Source organism: Crinia signifera, chromosome 2, assembly GCF_055691185.1.
Source record: "Crinia signifera chromosome 2, ASM5569118v1, whole genome shotgun sequence".
NCBI lineage: Eukaryota > Metazoa > Chordata > Amphibia > Anura > Myobatrachidae > Crinia > Crinia signifera.
The window spans coordinates 46757614-46775779 of record NC_139218.1 but is presented as its reverse complement, the minus strand read 5'-3'; the positions used below and the strand labels follow the sequence as shown (position 1 = coordinate 46775779).

At 44.5% G+C, this 18166-nt stretch overlaps 1 protein-coding gene and 1 long non-coding RNA gene across 2 annotated transcripts in view; both read left to right on the top strand.

Annotated features, from left to right (window-relative positions):
• LOC146058726 (uncharacterized) overlaps positions 1 to 17638 on the top strand; it is a 195632-nt gene extending 177994 nt beyond the window's left edge. Inside the window, exon 3 of the long non-coding RNA XR_014469920.1 lies at positions 15844 to 17638. This is a non-coding gene — a long non-coding RNA (uncharacterized LOC146058726). The remainder of the gene's footprint in view (positions 1 to 15843) is intronic.
• On the top strand, positions 141 to 1863 carry LOC146058723 (uncharacterized). The gene is made up of 2 exons (XM_083170969.1): positions 141 to 428; positions 1473 to 1863. The coding sequence occupies exons 1-2, from the start codon at positions 215 to 217 to the stop codon at positions 1580 to 1582; spliced, it is 324 nt and encodes a 107-aa protein (XP_083027095.1). The 5' UTR covers positions 141 to 214; the 3' UTR covers positions 1583 to 1863.
• Positions 17639 to 18166: the final 528 nt, after the last annotated feature.

Here is an 18166-nt window from a genome sequence, read left to right as displayed (position 1 = left end):
GTTACAGGCTGTGTTTTGTAAAGGCCACTGAGGAGCTGTTTGCCTGTACAATTATCAGTACTTATAACCTTTGCATTTATAGGTTGATAAGGCTTAATACAAATTACCACTAATTGGCACTTTTTTATTTTTCCCAAACACAGCACGTGATCGAGCAAGACAGGCCCGGGAGGAGGCAGAGGCGTCCCAGGCCCAGGAGGAGGCGGAGCCAGCTATGGCCGAGGAGGGAGAAACTGAAGAAGGGGTGGCGGAGGAAGTGGAGGCAGAGGAAAGGGATGAAGTGGTGGAGGATGTGTGGGCAGTGGAGGCGGAGGTGGTGGCTTTGGACGACGAGGTGGCAGCCGAGGAGGAGGTCGTGGCAGCCGAGGAGGGCCAGGAAGAGGGGGAGGATGAGGAGGCCTGTGAGGTGGAGCAGGCGGCCGAAAGTGGTATGTATACATAAAGATTCATTATTCCTTTTGTCATCTACTATTTGATATGTAGCACTGGTGATTCAAATGTGTTTGAAAATACTATAAAGTCAAACAACAAATTGGGTAGCAACAGACACACTTTGGGGTTAGATAGGGTGGCCAAACCATCCCTTTCATCCTGGACACATATTAATGACACAGGTTGTGCGGATGGCTTTCAGGTCGATTTTACATGCCACTGAACCTGTGTAGTTAATCTGTATCCTGGAAGAAAGGGATGAGTTGCTCATGTAAGGGTTACATGTCCCTGCTGCAAGCATACAATCTGTAGCCTCATATAGGTGAGTAGAGTTTACTGGTGATTGATCTTTGTAAACTAGATTCAGTATGGCATAAATGGAGTATGGACAGGCGTGGCTTAGACTGGAGTAACAAGTGATCAGTGCCCCTGGGCCCTCCTGTAGCTAACCACCCCCTGCGGTCTGCATGTATGTTTGGCACCATAATTGTTTGGTGATTTTGTGTTTGTAATGATTTTGTGCATGGGAGTGGGTTAGTGCTGCAGCTTCACCTAACTGGCATTATGACAATGATTTCTGGAGCAGACCATCAGCAGGCAAGCCATGCTTGATTGCACCAATGTACTGAGCATTCCTGAGAGTTGTGTAACTCCCCTGCCAGGCTCCATCATATAACAGACACTGAACTTTGTTTGCAGAATTGGGATTGGTGCAGCGCGTGACATGCTTCTCAGAGCTTAGTCATGGGTGGGTTTGGATTCAGAAGGAGCAGTATGACTGTGAGGTGTTCTACAGAGTAAAGGGTAGAGGGCAAAAATCAGGCTTTCCATGTAGTATGTATGCATGTATGTATAGCTGTATGTGTCATATATATATAGTTATATATGTGTCTATATATATATATATATATATATATATATATATATATATATATACACACACACACCTGTCACGGTGCATGTTTAAAATTTAGGTATGACTATGTTAAATGTATGCATGAATATCATTATTAATTTTTCAATTTTTATTTGGTCCACAGATGAGCCAGCCCAAGCAGAAGAGGGTCTCCGTGGGGCCCTCTTCCGAATTAGAGGCCACATGCGCCAGGTGATGGCAGAATTGGACCGGCTCCTGGATGGGGCCAATTAATTTATTTATTTATTCATTATTTTCTAAGTTTTGTTACATTAATAAATAGTTAATTACAGTTCGAAGTTGTCCGTGTTTTTTTATAACATGCAAAAGTATATGTGTAACTTGTTTAAAATCTTTTAAATAAGCAAAATGTAAATAGTGTATATAGATGTATGTTAGGGTCACATGCTGTAAGGGTTAATGTGTGTAATGAATGTACTAGGAATGTGGTTCAGTATAGATTAGGATTTAATTGATTCAAATAGATAACAATCCCTTTTTAATGAGGTTGCCTAATTGCCTAAATGGGTCATGTGATCGCTGTGTGTACTCAGTAAAAAAGTGTGGTATTTAGCGTAAAGACTCCGCATCGGTGCGTACGGACAGCTTCCCGTCCGTTTTAACGCGGTAAGACCGTGCTTACGCGGTAAGACTGTGCAGAATCTGTACGTGTCCACCGCACACGCACGGTTTGTATGTCGTCCGTAAACACGCCCTGTACTTAAAGAGTGAGTCTGTCCGAATGCGGAGGACACGTGGGCGTTTCTACAGACGATGCCCGCACCGTAAGAATTCGGGAAAGTACGCACCGATCAGAATAAGGGCCCTGGTGCAGCTCGCGTAGGGATGGCAATCGACCATCGATGATTCGAAATCATCGATGGTTCATGGCCGATGTCGAATACTTTTGCAATCGATGGGGGGAGAACCAGAAGGTTTCCCTCCATCGATGGAACAGCAAAACGATGTTTTGCTGTTTTTTTTTTTTTCAAAGTGCCGGGACACGGAGCATAGCTCCGCCCCCTGACACCCGTGAAGCCCCGCCCCCGTGTTTTGATTGTCCCACAGGCCAATCAATCAAACACAATGGATGACCATCGATATGTAAAAATATCGATGGTCATCCATTGCATAGTTTAGCACTATCGATGGCCTGTTGCAGAATTGCCATCGATGGCAACCATTGATGGCAATGGCAACGATGGCCATCCCTAAGCTCGCGCCTGTGCTTAAAACATACTTGCCTACCCTCCCGGAATGGCCGGGAGCGTCCCGCAAATCGGGCCCCCCTCCCGGTCCCCCGGGAAGGTGGGCAAGTCTCCTGCATTGTGTGCCACAGCACCTTCTCCCCCTCTCCCCGCGGGATAAATGTTCGATTTTCGCAGGTTCGCGGGGAGGGGGCGGGGCTAAATGATGCGATTTGCGCCATTTTGCATCATTTAGCCCCTCCTCCATCCACGGACCCGCGAATTGGGGGCGGGGCTTACTGACATCATCCTCGCCCCGCCCCCAAAACGAAGCCTTTTCCAGCCCCCATTTCACTCCTCTCCGGGCTTCTCCCGGAATGGAGTTTTAAAATGTCGGCATGTATGGCTTAAAACCGGAGGCAGGACGGGGCTGGTCCCTATGGCTGGCGGTGGTGGGGTAGGCTGAGAGAGTTAACTGACAGCAGGGGCGGCCCATCGGCTATCATATGTATAGCAATAAATGGACGGGGCTGGCAAGATGACTGACAGAAGGGGCGGGGCGGCCCACCAGCAATTATACATATAGCAGGAGAAGGGGGCACTGACAGCAGGGGTGGGGCGGTCCGTGAGGTCTGGAAGGGGAGGAGAGAGAGCAAGGGGCAGCAGCAGCTAAGTATTCGCCAGCGGCGGCGGCCCCTGCAATAGCTCTGCAGACCCCGCGGCGCCCATTCTTACCTAGCGCCTCCAAGCCACCGCGGGGGCTGCGGAGCTATTGTTAAGCCACTGGCCCCTATGTTCCCTTCCACATGTACATGCACGCTCATTCATTCTAGGATTAGTTTTTGTAAGGAGCCAAATAACCTACCAGTATATTTTTCGAATGAGGGAGGAAACAGGAGTACCCGGAGGAAACCCAAACAAGTACGGGTAGAATATACAAACTCAGCACAGTGGATATCGAACCCATGACCTCAGCGCTGTGAGGCAGTAGTGATAACCATCACAACGTCCGTACAGCCTGTACAGTATGTCTCCAAAGCAACCCCACATGGGCACCTGCCACTAAATTGGTGAAGCAGACTGGATGGGCCATATGGTTCTTATCTGCTGTCAAATTCTATGTTTCTTACCTGCTTCCCTGTCTGTGATGGGCTGGGCAATGATGTCACAATTTACCTGGATCCAATAGGTTGCATATTTTACATCTGATGCTTTTATTAAGCTGAATGTTATTACCCTCAATAGTGTTCATTAGTCATTAATTCTTGGGGTAGTACGGATGGTGTAATGGTTAGCATTACTGCCTCACAGCACTGAGGTCATGGGTTTGATTCCCACCATGGCTCTAACTGTGCAGAGTTTGTATATTCTCCCCGTACTTGCGTGGGTTTCCTCCGGGCACTCCGGTTTCCTCCCACAATCCAAAAATATACTAGTAGGCTAATTGGCTCCCAACAAAATTAACCCTAGAATGTGTGCGTGTATATGTGGTAGGGAATATAGATTGGAAGCTCCACTGGGGCAGGGACGGATGTGAAAGTTCAAATATCCTCTGTAAAGCGCTGCGGAAAATGTGTGCGCTATATAAGAAACTGGTAATAAATAAATAAATAATTCATGTTAGGTAATTACGAGTCAGTGTTTATTAATTTATTACATCCTGTTTTGTCACTAAATTTAGGTATTGTTTATTTCTTATTCTTTAATTTAGCAAAAGAAAAACCATGTACTGACAGTTAATAATCAGCCATTCACAGGAGTCTCTGTTACTGTGTACTGTGACATGGAAACCTCATGCCGGAATAGACCATGGTCTTGAGTCAGAGGAACAAGAGATGTCCATGTGGGATAAACATAGTGGAATGATTTAGCAACTTTGCATGTGCACTGTACTCATGCAGCAATTAAATAGTAATGGCACACGCAATCTAGGGGAGGTATTGGGTATAACTAGAGAAACGCAGGTGTCTGGGCATTCGCTAGTCAGTCACTGCAGATACACTGTACAGGCCCCCAGCAGCCTGACGTAGATACTCTGATACAGCATAGGGTTGCTTATGAGGGGCCGTTCAAGTCAAAGTTATGACTCCCTGAATATGATGTATGATGAGCTCACTATAACGTATTGCGAGCTGGATATGATGTATGGTGAGACGGATATGATGTATGGCAACTAAGCTGGATATGGCATATGATGAGCTGGATATGAGTGTATGACAAGCTGGATATGACATATGATGAGCTGTGTACGATGTATGACGAGCTGGCTATGAATATGTCAGGTTTTTGTGAGTATAAAATGTACTGAAATACATACATCATATCCAGCTCATCATACATCATATCAAACTCGCCATACATCATATCCATCTCGCCATACGTCATATCCAGCTCCTCGTACGTCATATCTATCCCGTCATACGTCATATCCATCTCGCCATACATCATATCCAGCTCCTCATACGTCATATCCATCTCGTCATACGTCATATTCAGCACGCCATACATCATATCCATCTCGCCATACATCATATCCAGCTCCTCATACGTCATATCCATCTCGTCATACGTCATATTCAGCACGCCATACGTCATATCCATCTCGCCATACATCATATCCAGCTCATTGTACGTCATATCCATCTCATCATACATCATATCCATCTCATCATACGTCATATCTATCCCGTCATACGTCATATTCAGCTCGCCATACATCATATCAATCTCATCATACGTCATATCCATCTCATCATACGTCATATCCATCTCGCCATACATCATATCCAGCTCATTGTACGTCATATCCATCTCATCATACATCATATCCATCTCATCATACGTCATATCTATCCCATCATACGTCATATTCAGCTCGCCATACATCATATCCATCTCATCATACATCATATCCATCTCATCATACGTCATATTCAGCTCGCCATACATCATATCCATCTCATCATATCCATCTCATCATACGTCATATTCAGCTCGCCATACATCATATCCATCTCGCCATACGTCATATCCAGCTCATCATACATCATATTCAGGGAGCTTTCATTTTCACTTGAACGGCCCCTCATAGTTTCTCATAGGTCATTACCATATTGTACTTGAATGATTGAAATCTCAGCTGCGTATACAACTGCCTGTAACCACTGAATCAGGCCCTGGGCTTTACAGACATTACTGTTCGGGGGAAGAGATAACTGATGCCAGTAACATCTTTCACAAATATAAACTACATCTTTAATCAACCATTGTGCACTGTCACGTGCTGGTGATATATCCACCTTTTTTTCACATAAATATAGAGAAGACAACAGTATGGTTCTCCGCATCTACAATGCTAGAGAAAAGATTTTTAATTTATTAAATAGATCATTAATCATCAGTAATTGTTACAGACATGGGTAAAACGTTTCTTTTCTTCATTTGAGCAGTTATCCCGTTGTTAGTTACCTGGTGTTCAATCATACTAAACAAACTACTTGCAGAAACCTGGTTCATATGTAAATAGGGCATCAGCGACCCAGCCAGAACTGTCTAGACTTGCTCAAACATGGCATGCAGTAAGGATGAGCGGGGCATTAACTATAGCACTGTAACCAGTATATTACCTTCCCTCCCAATACATGGGAGTGTGGAGTCAGGCCTCACCTCAGTTATGGTGCCACAAGTGTTATACAGAGTGATATCTGGTACCAGCACTAGCGTGCAGAGGACTATTTGGTGCATAGCGGAGCTGAAAGCGAATTACTGAATTATATCTAGTACTAAGATAAATATCGGGAGCCATTTATCGTACCTAGACATATATACATTGCCATAATTTGTGCCGAAACTAATACATTTATTCCGCTTGGTGCCAAAACATGGTATATGCATAGTAATCCCTTCATATCTGCTGCCAACTGTGATCAGCAAAGGATAAGAGGGAGCACAAATCTTCTTAATGGAAGGTCTGAAAGCGCATTCAATTTTAATTGCCACTTCCGCAAAACTCCTTCAAGGGGTGGGTTTGACAGAGTCTTCTGCACAGATTTACTGCACATTTCTATTAAATGCATATTGCAGGGATGTGGGGGGAAACATCATATCTAAGTATATCGGATGTTTAGGAAGTATGGGGTGAAAAAGAACCCAGTTTAGGGGCCACCTCCGTATTCATTAAATTCTTATCAAGCTCTCCAGTCCCCCGACACCATTTTTCCTTTTCATTGTGCTTCCCTACATCATCATCAGAGTACATTATTAGCTAGCAAATGTCAGCCTGGAGTTTGGCAGCAGTACAATGACATCATTATACCACATGACATCACAAGTGCAACCCATGATAAGACAGCACATCTATAAATACTTTTCACCGAAACCAAGAACAGTCCGTTTATTGTCCCCAAATGTGCGCAGCACATACAGTGGCTACACTACCCCCAAACTGGACAGATCCAGGTTTTACAGAGTCTTTCAACTGTGTCTATTTTTCAGCTTTGCCCAAATTCACCATAAAATCACACTATTTCCTCTCAGGCGTAATTTGTACTATATATACTTACTTTGCGGCCTAATATAAACATTTGACATGAGGATGTGAAACTTTATGATATTTCTCACCCCTTTTTCTGGTGACAATCTTTATTATATAATTAAATCCAGGATTCTCACCCCGCCAGCTCCTGATGGCACTAAATGCACTTGTATGTTAGCCGCACCAGTTGACTATAATGTTTGTCATTGGAAAGGCTCTGGGACCTGTGATTGGGTAATCCCTCTACATACAGTATATGAGCTGACAGTAAGCACAGTACATCATCTTACTACAGATACCCCTTCATGTGTCCTCATTTACATGGACACTAGCTACAGAAAGTCAGGACACTGGTTATGGTGGGACACTGTAAAGGCCCCCATACATTAGTCGAGGTATCGCATGCAACCTTGCATAAGATACCTTGTCAATTCCTCGCCAGGGAGGCCGGCAGCTAGGATCGCATACCATACATAGTACTAGTGCAGCGGTTCTCAAACTGTGGGTCCCGCACCACCTCAGCATGGGGTCACGAGTCACGACTCTGTGTTACTGACCATCACACTAATGTGTCTGTGGAGGGGGGACAGGGTATAACTCATGAAGTAAACACCCACTGCTTCCCTCTTCCATCCCCGTCACCCTTTTCCATCCCACGCCCCCCCCCCCCCTCCATTGCCCACTGCCTCCCTGTCACAAAAGCGGTCACTTCACTTCACTGACCACACATGTGGCGGCCATTCAGTAGTAACTTGCTGGGGTCTTTTAATCATTTTTATTGTCTGACGGGGTCCCAGAGCAAAATAGTTTGAGAATCCCTGTACTAGTGTATGGGGGCCTTAAGAATGGCAGTTTGAACATAAATTTTAGTGGAGATACCTGCATCCATTCAATTCACTGTATATAGTACTGTCACTTGTGATTGGCTGCTGTAATAGAAGGGGTTGGAGGGAACAGAAAGGAGGCAGGAACATAAAGCTAGTTCACACTGAGCAATATATTGCAAGCATCAAATAATGGCTGGGCATCCACCATCAAATCTTTCTTACCATCGCATCAAATAAATTCACTAGAAAAATAATTAATTAGATGTGTGCATGTCCAAAAAAGCCATTTTTGTACTTGCTCAAACATCTACAGCGTAGTTGACTTGGGCTGGAACTGGAGGCGGGACCATCACAACACCATCAAATGTTTACCATTCTATGGCGGCAAACATAAGAATACTACTATTGATTGGTAAAAACACTACAATCAGTACAAAACCATCAATGGTAGAATGGTAGAGAATGAGAACCATTGCGATGCGATGTCCATCCCTACTGCAAGCCTTTGTGGGTGTGTATGGACAGCGATGATGTGAATATCGTTGGCCTGAAAATCAATCAATTCATACACACTGAGCAATTGTACCCCTGGCCAGCAATTTTCGCAGGGGGTAAACGGCTTACCATAGCAGGACACTATGGAAAGCCGTTCAGTCTGCTGGAAAAACCAGCAGATGAGCGGTGCCCGCTGGCGATGATGGAGGATCGTGCATCAGCGATCACCCAGTCCATCGCCCAGCCATACGCACTGGGCGGCTTTGGAGCTGAAAGCAGCTCAAATGGCAAAACTGAGCTACTTTCAATAGCCTAGTGAGTACGGGCCTTAAGTGTGGATGCATTTTCCCAATCGCCAGACAGGCCGGCAGTTGTACCCAGTCTATGACTATTCACTATTTAAAAGATACATAAGCCCAATCAGTTCACCAACAATGCATATAAAACGTGTCTTTTATTATCTCTAGCCTTATGACTCAGATGCATATTATCAGAAATGACTTCATGTCTGTTGATTGGTTATTGCTAATCACATGACAAGCACTGTGGTCCTGACGGTCAGCTGCGGACTCTCAGAAGAGATGACATCAACCGCAGCTGAGTATTTGTGACCTCTGCACTCTTTCATAAGCACAACCACAAAAACAAGTCCAACTTTCAATATCACTCAGTGATGTCAAAACGGTAAAACAGAATCTTCTGAAATACAGATGATTAGCAGCACGCATCAAAACATTTGATAAGCAACCAGCATGTAAACAGGTGACATCACAACTTCCTGTTTATCCCGTGCTTCATATATTAAGATCCTCATGCAAACGCTGAACGTGACTGAAGGAAAGCTTGTTAGATGCTATGCTTGTCTTTACAGATATAGAAAAATGTACCCCCTTCCCGGAGAGTGATAGAGCAGGGACACCCACAAGGTTAGCCCACAATGATACCACCAATAGTTGCCATCGCTGGCTAAAATACGGATAGCCATCCATAAAACAGCAACTTTTTTAGTACTGTCAGTGTGTATAGAAGAGGAGGGATTGGTATGCAATCTGTTGTGTCGCACAACTAGAGTTGGGTCATGGATTTGCAATATAATAATTTTATTATACTACTAGTAAGCCCGCTCAAAGCAAAAGCTTCTAAAGCTAGTCTGCTACCTTCTGTGTTTGTGCATGTGTGAGAATGGAAAGGGATGTAGTTTCACTCTCTGCCAGCAGATGGCAGTGTTTCGGAGACTCACGAACACTAGACATATATATACCTGAAATAGGTCGACATGTCTAAGGTTGACACAAGTATTAGGTTGACAATGGAAAGATCAACAGTCTTTTGGTCAACATGAGTTCTTCACTTTTTTGGAGCTGACATGTGCCGACAGGAAGTATTTCATGCCCTACCATACACTACGTCATGGTGGGAGAAGAAAATAGTGCACACTTTGATGGGTCCATGTCGACTATGTCGACATTCAGGACAAAAAAACTTGGAAACCTCATGCCCACCTTTTGAATGTCGACCTTGCCATTGTTGACCTAATGCTGGTGTCCACATTCCAACCATGTCGACATTAGGTGTTGACCAAGGCCCCGTCGACCTACAGTGGTCGACCCAATGACCCATACACGCTCAACCCTCCTAATAACACAGCTGTATTTCTAAGATTATACAAGTCATCAGTGAACTCCATCTGGAACCATCAGCAGGATGATACATGGGACTGAAGGTATTACATTAGTTACAGTAGACTCATTTGTTAGTCACTCCCACAAGTCAATAGAAGCATTCCGGTGCTCAAACCTGCAAACTAACGGCATTCTATAAGCAGCGGGCACTGATACATTACTGCCAGGAGCCGGGAATGACTCACAGTCACACCATAACAGCAAGCAGCACAAACAGCGTATACTCATCTCTAAAATAAACATATTTAAAATACAGTCATCATTTTTTTTTAATAAAGGGATATTCATTGATAAATGAGTAAATAGAGAAGTGCCCAGTGACTATGGGCAGTCATGTGATTTAGCAAATGTCCCACCAATAAGATAATAGCTTTATTACATGGTCTGACATTCAATAACTGCTATGTACCAATTGCCTTTCTACTGTACTTACGAGGAAGCGATGTGCTGCTGCTTTCTTCAATAAAGCTACAGACAAGGGCGTAACTACCATAGGTGCAGGGGGTGCAGCTGCTATGGGGCCCAGAGCTGACGGGGGCCCATCTTCACTGTCTAAGTAATATGTTTTACATACATTTATCACCATCAGTTGCTAAATAGGGGGCCCTTACAAACTTTTGCTATGGGGCCTACTAATATCTAGTTACGCCTCTGGCTACTGACATTGTAGTGACAGACAAAACCAGTGCTGGTGGCTGCCAATCATAATATGTACTGACAATTAGAACCACAGCTATGTTCCCAACCACATAACTGAACCTGAGCATGACAGTTAAGTATAATTTACTGTATCGCTGAATAGACGCTGAATATCCCCCTAGGCGGAGGGCGGGACCGTCCCCAAAAAAACGGGACGGTCCCTTGTAAAATGGGACTGTTGGGAGGTATGCCACTGGGATACATGGAAGTCTTTGAAATGTATTATATTATTTGTTGGTGTGATACAGTTATTCTCTTTATACGGGTTGTTCACAGGCAAATAGAAAGAACATACAACAAAGAGAATATGTCAGACTCAAACATTACAGTTGAAAATAGGCAAAAATACATAACAGTACGTGTAACTGTAAAGCATCAGTGCGCTGTGTAGTTCCAAAGTGCCCCTGAAATCATTGTATAATGGGGGTTATTCAAACCTGTTCACTGCTCTGATAAATTGCAGAGCCCTGCAGTCAGATAATTGCCACCCACCAGAGTGAAATCCCACCCTGCCGATCAGCAGCTACTGTAGCTGCAAATCCATATACAGCCCACCATCTAATAATATTCCCAGTCTGTATGTAACCCAGAACCTTCTCCTCCTGTGCGAATCGGGCTAATCAGGGCCAAAGCAGATGCCAGAAACGATCGGACATGCCCCAGAAAATGACCAGGTGACACCCTCAAATGGCAACTTCCTGTTAATCAACTTACGTAGGCTAGCGGGGAAAAAAAGAAGCTGGATTTTATCGCTGTATGGCCTTGCACATGCATGATTTGATGCGTAATCGTTAATCACCTGATATGCAAATTCAGACGACAGTGATCAGATCTGAATACCCCTAAAATACGGTGCTCAAAGAGAGTTAAAAGATTATGTCTCTCGGCCTCTCCCAGTGGTCTGACGCCTCTACTCATGAGGAAGGCCACTGCCTTGACCTTGTTTTCACCAGGCTGTGCCAAGTCTCTGATTTTACTAACACTCCCTTCCCTCTCTCTGATCATAATCTCATTACCCTCTCGCTCTCCTCCATTACCCCATGTTTACTGACACTGAAATCATGCAAGCCTACTCTAACCCGCAGAAATACTAATGCTATTAATTTTCCACAACTTTCCACCTCCCTGCAACAACAGCTCTCACTAATTTCTACATTTACCTCTCCTGACTCTGCTGTTTCCCACCTCTACCAGACTCTTGAAACAGCCCTTGATGAAGTGGCTCCAGCTACCCATTACACTCCACGTAGGCTTAGATGCCAACCGTGGCACTCCAAAACAACAAGACAACTACGAAATCAGTCACGTAAAGTAGAACGCCAGTGGCGCAAATCTCGTAATATGACTAATTTCTTCACATATAGGACTAGCTACCACTACTACTGCAATGCTTTGGACACTGCCAAACAAACATACTACCAATCTCTCATCTCTTCTCATGCCACCAACCCTAAGCGACTTTTTAACACATTTAAATCTCTTCTGTACCCTCCCCCTCCTCCCCCACCGGCTACCATCAGTGCACAGAAACTTTCCTCCTACTTTAAGGACAAGATAGATAACATCCAAGATGAAATGGTATGCTCTTCCACAACCTCTAACCCTCTTTCTTCCCCACCTAAACCCTCTGGCACTTTCTCTTCATTTGAGCCCACAAATGAAAAGGAAGTATCCACACTCTTCTTATCCTCCTACTCTACTACCTCTCCTCTTGATCCAATACCTGCACAAGTCATTAAAAATGTATCTCCTGTGCTTATTCCAACCTTAACTAAAATCTACAATCTCTCTCTTGCTACTGGTACTTTCCCTTCTCTGCTCAAACATGCAGTGATTACTCCCATTCTGAAAAAACACAATTCTGACCCTAACTCACTCTCTAACTATCGTCCTATCTCTCAGCTCCTATGCCTCTCCAAGCTACTCGAGAGACTTGCCTACTCTCGCCTTACAAACTTTCTGAACTCTCACACCCTTTTAGACCCACTTCAGTCAGGCTTTCGCTCTCTAAGAACAGTTACCATCCTGATATCTCCATCGCTGTTGACAACTCAACAATCTACCCTACCCCACAAGCTCATTGCTTAGGGGTCATCCTCGACTCTGAACTGTCCTTTCTTCCACACATTCAATCCGTCTCCAAATCATGTTACATGCATCTAAAAAAACATATCCAAAATACGACCGTATCTCACACAAGACACTACTAAATCTCTTATCCATGCACTCATTATATCCCGCATTGATTATTGCAATAGTCTCCTAACTGGTCTTCCCAAGAACAGACTCTCATCACTGCAATCCAATTTAAATGCTGCTGCTAGGCTGGTCTTCCTTGCAAGACGCTCATCGTCTGCTGATCCGCTCTGCCAGTCCCTTCATTGGTTGCCTGTATCTTACCGTATTCAATATAAAACACTTCTACTTGCATATAGTGGTGGTGGTGGCATATACTGCACCACCATATATCTCCTTACTTATCACAAAATATCTCCCATCTCGGCCACTCCGCTCTGCACAAGATCTGCGTCTCTCTTCTGCACGGATCTCTTTCTCTCACGTCTCTCTTCTGCATGGATCACTAGCTCCCATTCACTATTACAGGACTTTCATCATACTGCTCCCATCCTATGGAATGCCCTTCCACGCACAATAAGGCTCTCCGCTAGCCTCCAAACTTTCAAGTGTTTTTATAGGGTGCGATGCCATTGACTTTACAGTACACTTCTATGAGATGCAATGAGATTTAGGCACCACCCCAGTATCCACGCCACCCCGAAGCGTGGTGAGTGGCAGCGGAACGCGTCCTCCCGACCTTTTCATACCCCCACTATCCACGTCGGTGTGGAGTCGAATTTATATAGCGTGGCAAGCGCACCGGGCCCCGCGAGGGGACGCGGCATATGTTACATGTATTCTGCTTACCCTCGCGGGGCTCGCTGCGCTCACCGCGATTCGTGCTCCACAACGTGGATAGTGGGGGTATGAAAAGGTCGGGAGGACGCGTTCCGCCGCCGCTCGCCACGCTTCGGGGTGGCGTGGATACTGGCGGGGTGCCTAAATCTCATTGCATCTCATAGAAGTGTATAGTAAAGTCAATGGCATCACACCCTATAAAATCGCATGCGATCGCATGCGATTCTTGCGTGCGATGCGATCACATAGCACCGCCCGCGACCAGAGAGCAGTGAATAAATTACATAGGAAAATCGCATCGCATGTGATCGCATCGCACGCAAAAATCACATACGATGCAGGCGCCGGCGGAGAGGCGCTCCATCTCCCTGAGACGCATTTGCAACTGAGATGCCTGTGCGTCTCAGTAATTCTTGCGGCAGGGTACGGCAACGCTGTCTGTGTCTGATTCAGGGAGATGGACAGGGTTAGGGGTTAGGTAGCGAGTGCGTCTTGTGCACAAAGGGGGGGGGGGTGCGGTGTGCAAGTGTGTCTCATGCACAATAAGGGAGGCATTTGCCAGTGTTCCATGTTACACAGTGCCAAAACACAAGTTATCAATGATGTCTCTCAAAATGTATAACAACATGTATAAAAGTAGGAGACCAGGGGCGTAGCTATAACTTTGTGCCCCCCTCCCACAGCCTTTGTAAAACAGTGTCCCTTAGGTGTACAAGAGAGAAAGGGGGAAATTTACTAAGATGTGTATTCTACTTCACATGTGATGTTGCTATGGGTAACCAATCAGAATCTACTTATTTATTTAGCACCCTCTAGAAGATAGTAGACAGAATCTGATTGGTTGCCCATAGCAACATCACATGTGAAGTAGAATACACATCTTAGTAAATTTCACCCAAAATGTTTTAGAGGGGGCGGTGCCAGGCCCCATAGCAGATGCACTTATGCACCCTCTATAGTTACACACCTGGTAGGAGATCTTTTGTCTACACTGACGCCAAGAAAAGTCTGGGGTTAATGAGGATACGGTTATTATTTTATAAACAGTATCCATTATTCAGTATGTAGGTACACCATCTGGGATGCTTCTGCATTTGCTGCCACAAGCAACAACTTCACTGGTCAAACATATACAGTAGTATGAAATCCAGCTCCCCATCATGGTCAGGACAATAACTAGTGTGGTGCATTTAATGCTGCTGCACAGAGATCAAATGCAGAACCGGTTACCACTATAGTGAGGTATAATGAGCAAGGGAAACTACTACTTTGTGGGTTTAATGTGTAAGGCACTGCTACTACTACTACTACTACTAAGACTGTATGGCATAATGTGCATGGTGCACTACTACTGTGTGGCATAATGTGTAAGGGGCACTACTTTTGTATGACATAATGTGCAATGGGAGCTATTACTGTGTGGCATAATGTGCAAGGGCCACTACTGCTGTGTGGTGTAACATGTAAGGGGCACTACTACTGTGTGTGGCATAATGCTTGAGGGGCAGTACAACTATGGCATAATGTGTATAAGCGGTACTATATCTGTGTGGCGTAATTTGAATTGGGGGGTACTATTGTATGGTGGCATCACTTACCCGTGAGGCCACTTGCTTTCCCTATGTAAGATATGCGGGTGAGCATCAAAGCTCTTTCTGGCGCAGGGCACTATCTCTCTACTAATATATACTGTATAAAAAAGGTTGGCTAGAAAGTCATCTTAGACAAGTAACTGTAATTCTTACTCCATTTACAAAACAGATGGTTGGGAACATCTTAACTAGTCTTGAAAGTGTCTCCTCCACTAAACTAATTAAGCAATCTGCCAAATGGCACATGAGTAATTATTTCATCTGCATATAATCGGCAGGATATTTTCTCTTAGGACACAGATCATTACCGTAGACTAAAACAGCGGGTCACCAGCCAATTTCAACAGCATGTTAAATTTAGAGTGAATTGTTGCCAAAACAGCATTAAATGTGAATTTGTATGCAAACAGTTTCCCGTTTCTGCATAAATTATAGAGGAGGTATAAAAAAAATAATACCTTCCCTTAGGAAAATAGGCCACATTAAATGTGTTTCAAACCATAACATGTAAAGCTGTAAATAAGTGTATAAGCTCTCTCTCTCTCTTTTTTTTTTTACATCAGGAGGCTTGGAATAAGTGGCAGTGGGTAGGCCCTCAGCACCCGACCCGTAAGCAGCAACCAGACCCCAGCTGCCTCTGCCATCTGCAACTCCAGCCAGCCCCCTGCCAATGCTGCCGATTGCAACTGCAGCCAACCCTCCGTCCACCGCTGTCACCTGCAACTCCAGCCAGCCCTCCCCCACCACTGCCACCTGCAACTCCAGCCAACCTCCTGCCACTGCTGCCACCTGTAACTCCAGCCAACCCTCCACCACCACTGCCACCTGTAACTCCAGCCAACCCTCCACCACCACTGCCACCTGTAACTCCAGCCAACCTCCTGCCACTGCTGACACCTGTAACTCCAGCCAACCCTCTGTCCACCGCTGTCACCTGCAACGCCAGCCAACCCTCCACCACCACTGCCACCTGTAACTCCAGCCAACCTCCTGCCACTGCTGACACCTGCAACTCCAGCCAACCCTCCGTCCACCACTGTCACCTGCAACTCTAGCCAACCCTCCGCCACCTACAACTCCAGCCAACCCCCGGTCACCGCAGCCACCTGCAACTCCAGCCAACCTCCAGTCGCCACTGCCACCGACACCCCCTGACAATAACCGCCTGCGGCCTGCACCTCCAGCTTCTGTCGTGCACGGAATATTGGGATCCAGTGGGCGAAGCATGATCACCTGCAGCGCAGACACCATCAGGGACACCGGCCTGGTCACCAAAGGTGCTACATTGTGCATGGCTCCATGTCACCCAATGCCTCCCCGATCCCCAACTGCCTCCCTGTCACCCCTACCTTTATTATTTTGAATGTGCACTACATAATGTATGCAAGAAGGATACTACAATTAATATTGGGGTCTCCCTCAAGTGGCTGACACCACTTTAATACTATATTTTCGCCATTCATTATTTGTTTTGATTGATTGTTTATTTATGGTCACATATTCACTAATTTTCAGCTGAGTTGACCAATGACCCAAGGGGTTCTGCAAAGGATCACAAGTGGTGTTCATTGAATACAAAGGCTGATACAGTCATCACTTTTATTTATGTCATATAGTTATCCCTTTGTCTTGATGCACATTGTGTAATTATAGAAATACATTCACAACCGAATAGGATACTGGTACATACGTGCACGTGGTTGCACATAGTGTCAGGCATTGGTCCCACTTGAGGCAACAATTACCTGTGCACTTTCCCCATTAATATATGATCGCGGGGATCCTTTTCTCTACTTTCTCTACTTTCTTCCCCCTCCTTTTTCCTCTCTTCCCTTCATCTTTTGTTTTCCAGGCTATATTGGTGCTGTACAGTGTATTACTTTTTAATATATATGAATAAAAGTTAAATTATTTTTAACAGTAAAAGTTAGTGCCCCTAAAAAGAGAGTTATCTTTTTTCTTTATTTCTAATTACCCCTACCTTTATGCAAGAAAATTCTTTACCAAGGTAAACCTTGAAAAAGCTGAAATCAATCAGCGAAACGCGCCGATGGGCACAGGAGCTAACACAAAGGCGCGATCTCCTCTTGGAGTACTTCATTTAATTCCAAAAACAACAGGCATGAGATACAGCCCTTTATTACACCACAGAATGGACATCCACAATGGCTTTATTCTGAAGGTCCTAAAAGAAATTCCTCTAGCGGCAGATCCATTCAGCAGTGGAACCGTACACCAGTGAGGACAACTGGACCCAAGCCTAGATGTGATTCTACCATCCTTCAGCGGTGAGATTCATTCCTAATTATTATATGCCTGCTACCATCACGAACTAACATATGAGGACCCCAAATTCTATTGAGGAGTAATAAGTACTTTGAGGTGCCCTCTCCTAAGTGACTGATTAATATACCCAAGTGGGATCATATATTACTCAACCACTTTAAACATTAATTTAACTTTATTATATATATATATATATGTATATATATATACTGCACATATATATATATATATATATATATATATATATATATATATTTTTTCATTAAATTGTTTTGATAAATTGTTTATTTGATTTCACAAACAATCCCACTATATACTCATTTCATTAGAGCGCTGCTTTCATTTTTTGTTTTCATTTTGTTTACCCCTGCCTTTATACCATCACATGGTAATTAGCCATTGTAGCCTGTACATGTGCACAACATTAGCACATATGCCGTATTAATTGAGAGCAACAGATGTAGCATGGAGAAATTATGCAGATGTCACTTGACAGCATTAATAGTACATGTGCAAGTTACTGTGTATTAATCTATTTCTGCACATTAGAATATTGTAACCAAAGGCCAGATTCACGAGTGGACGCAGTTGAGAGAATTG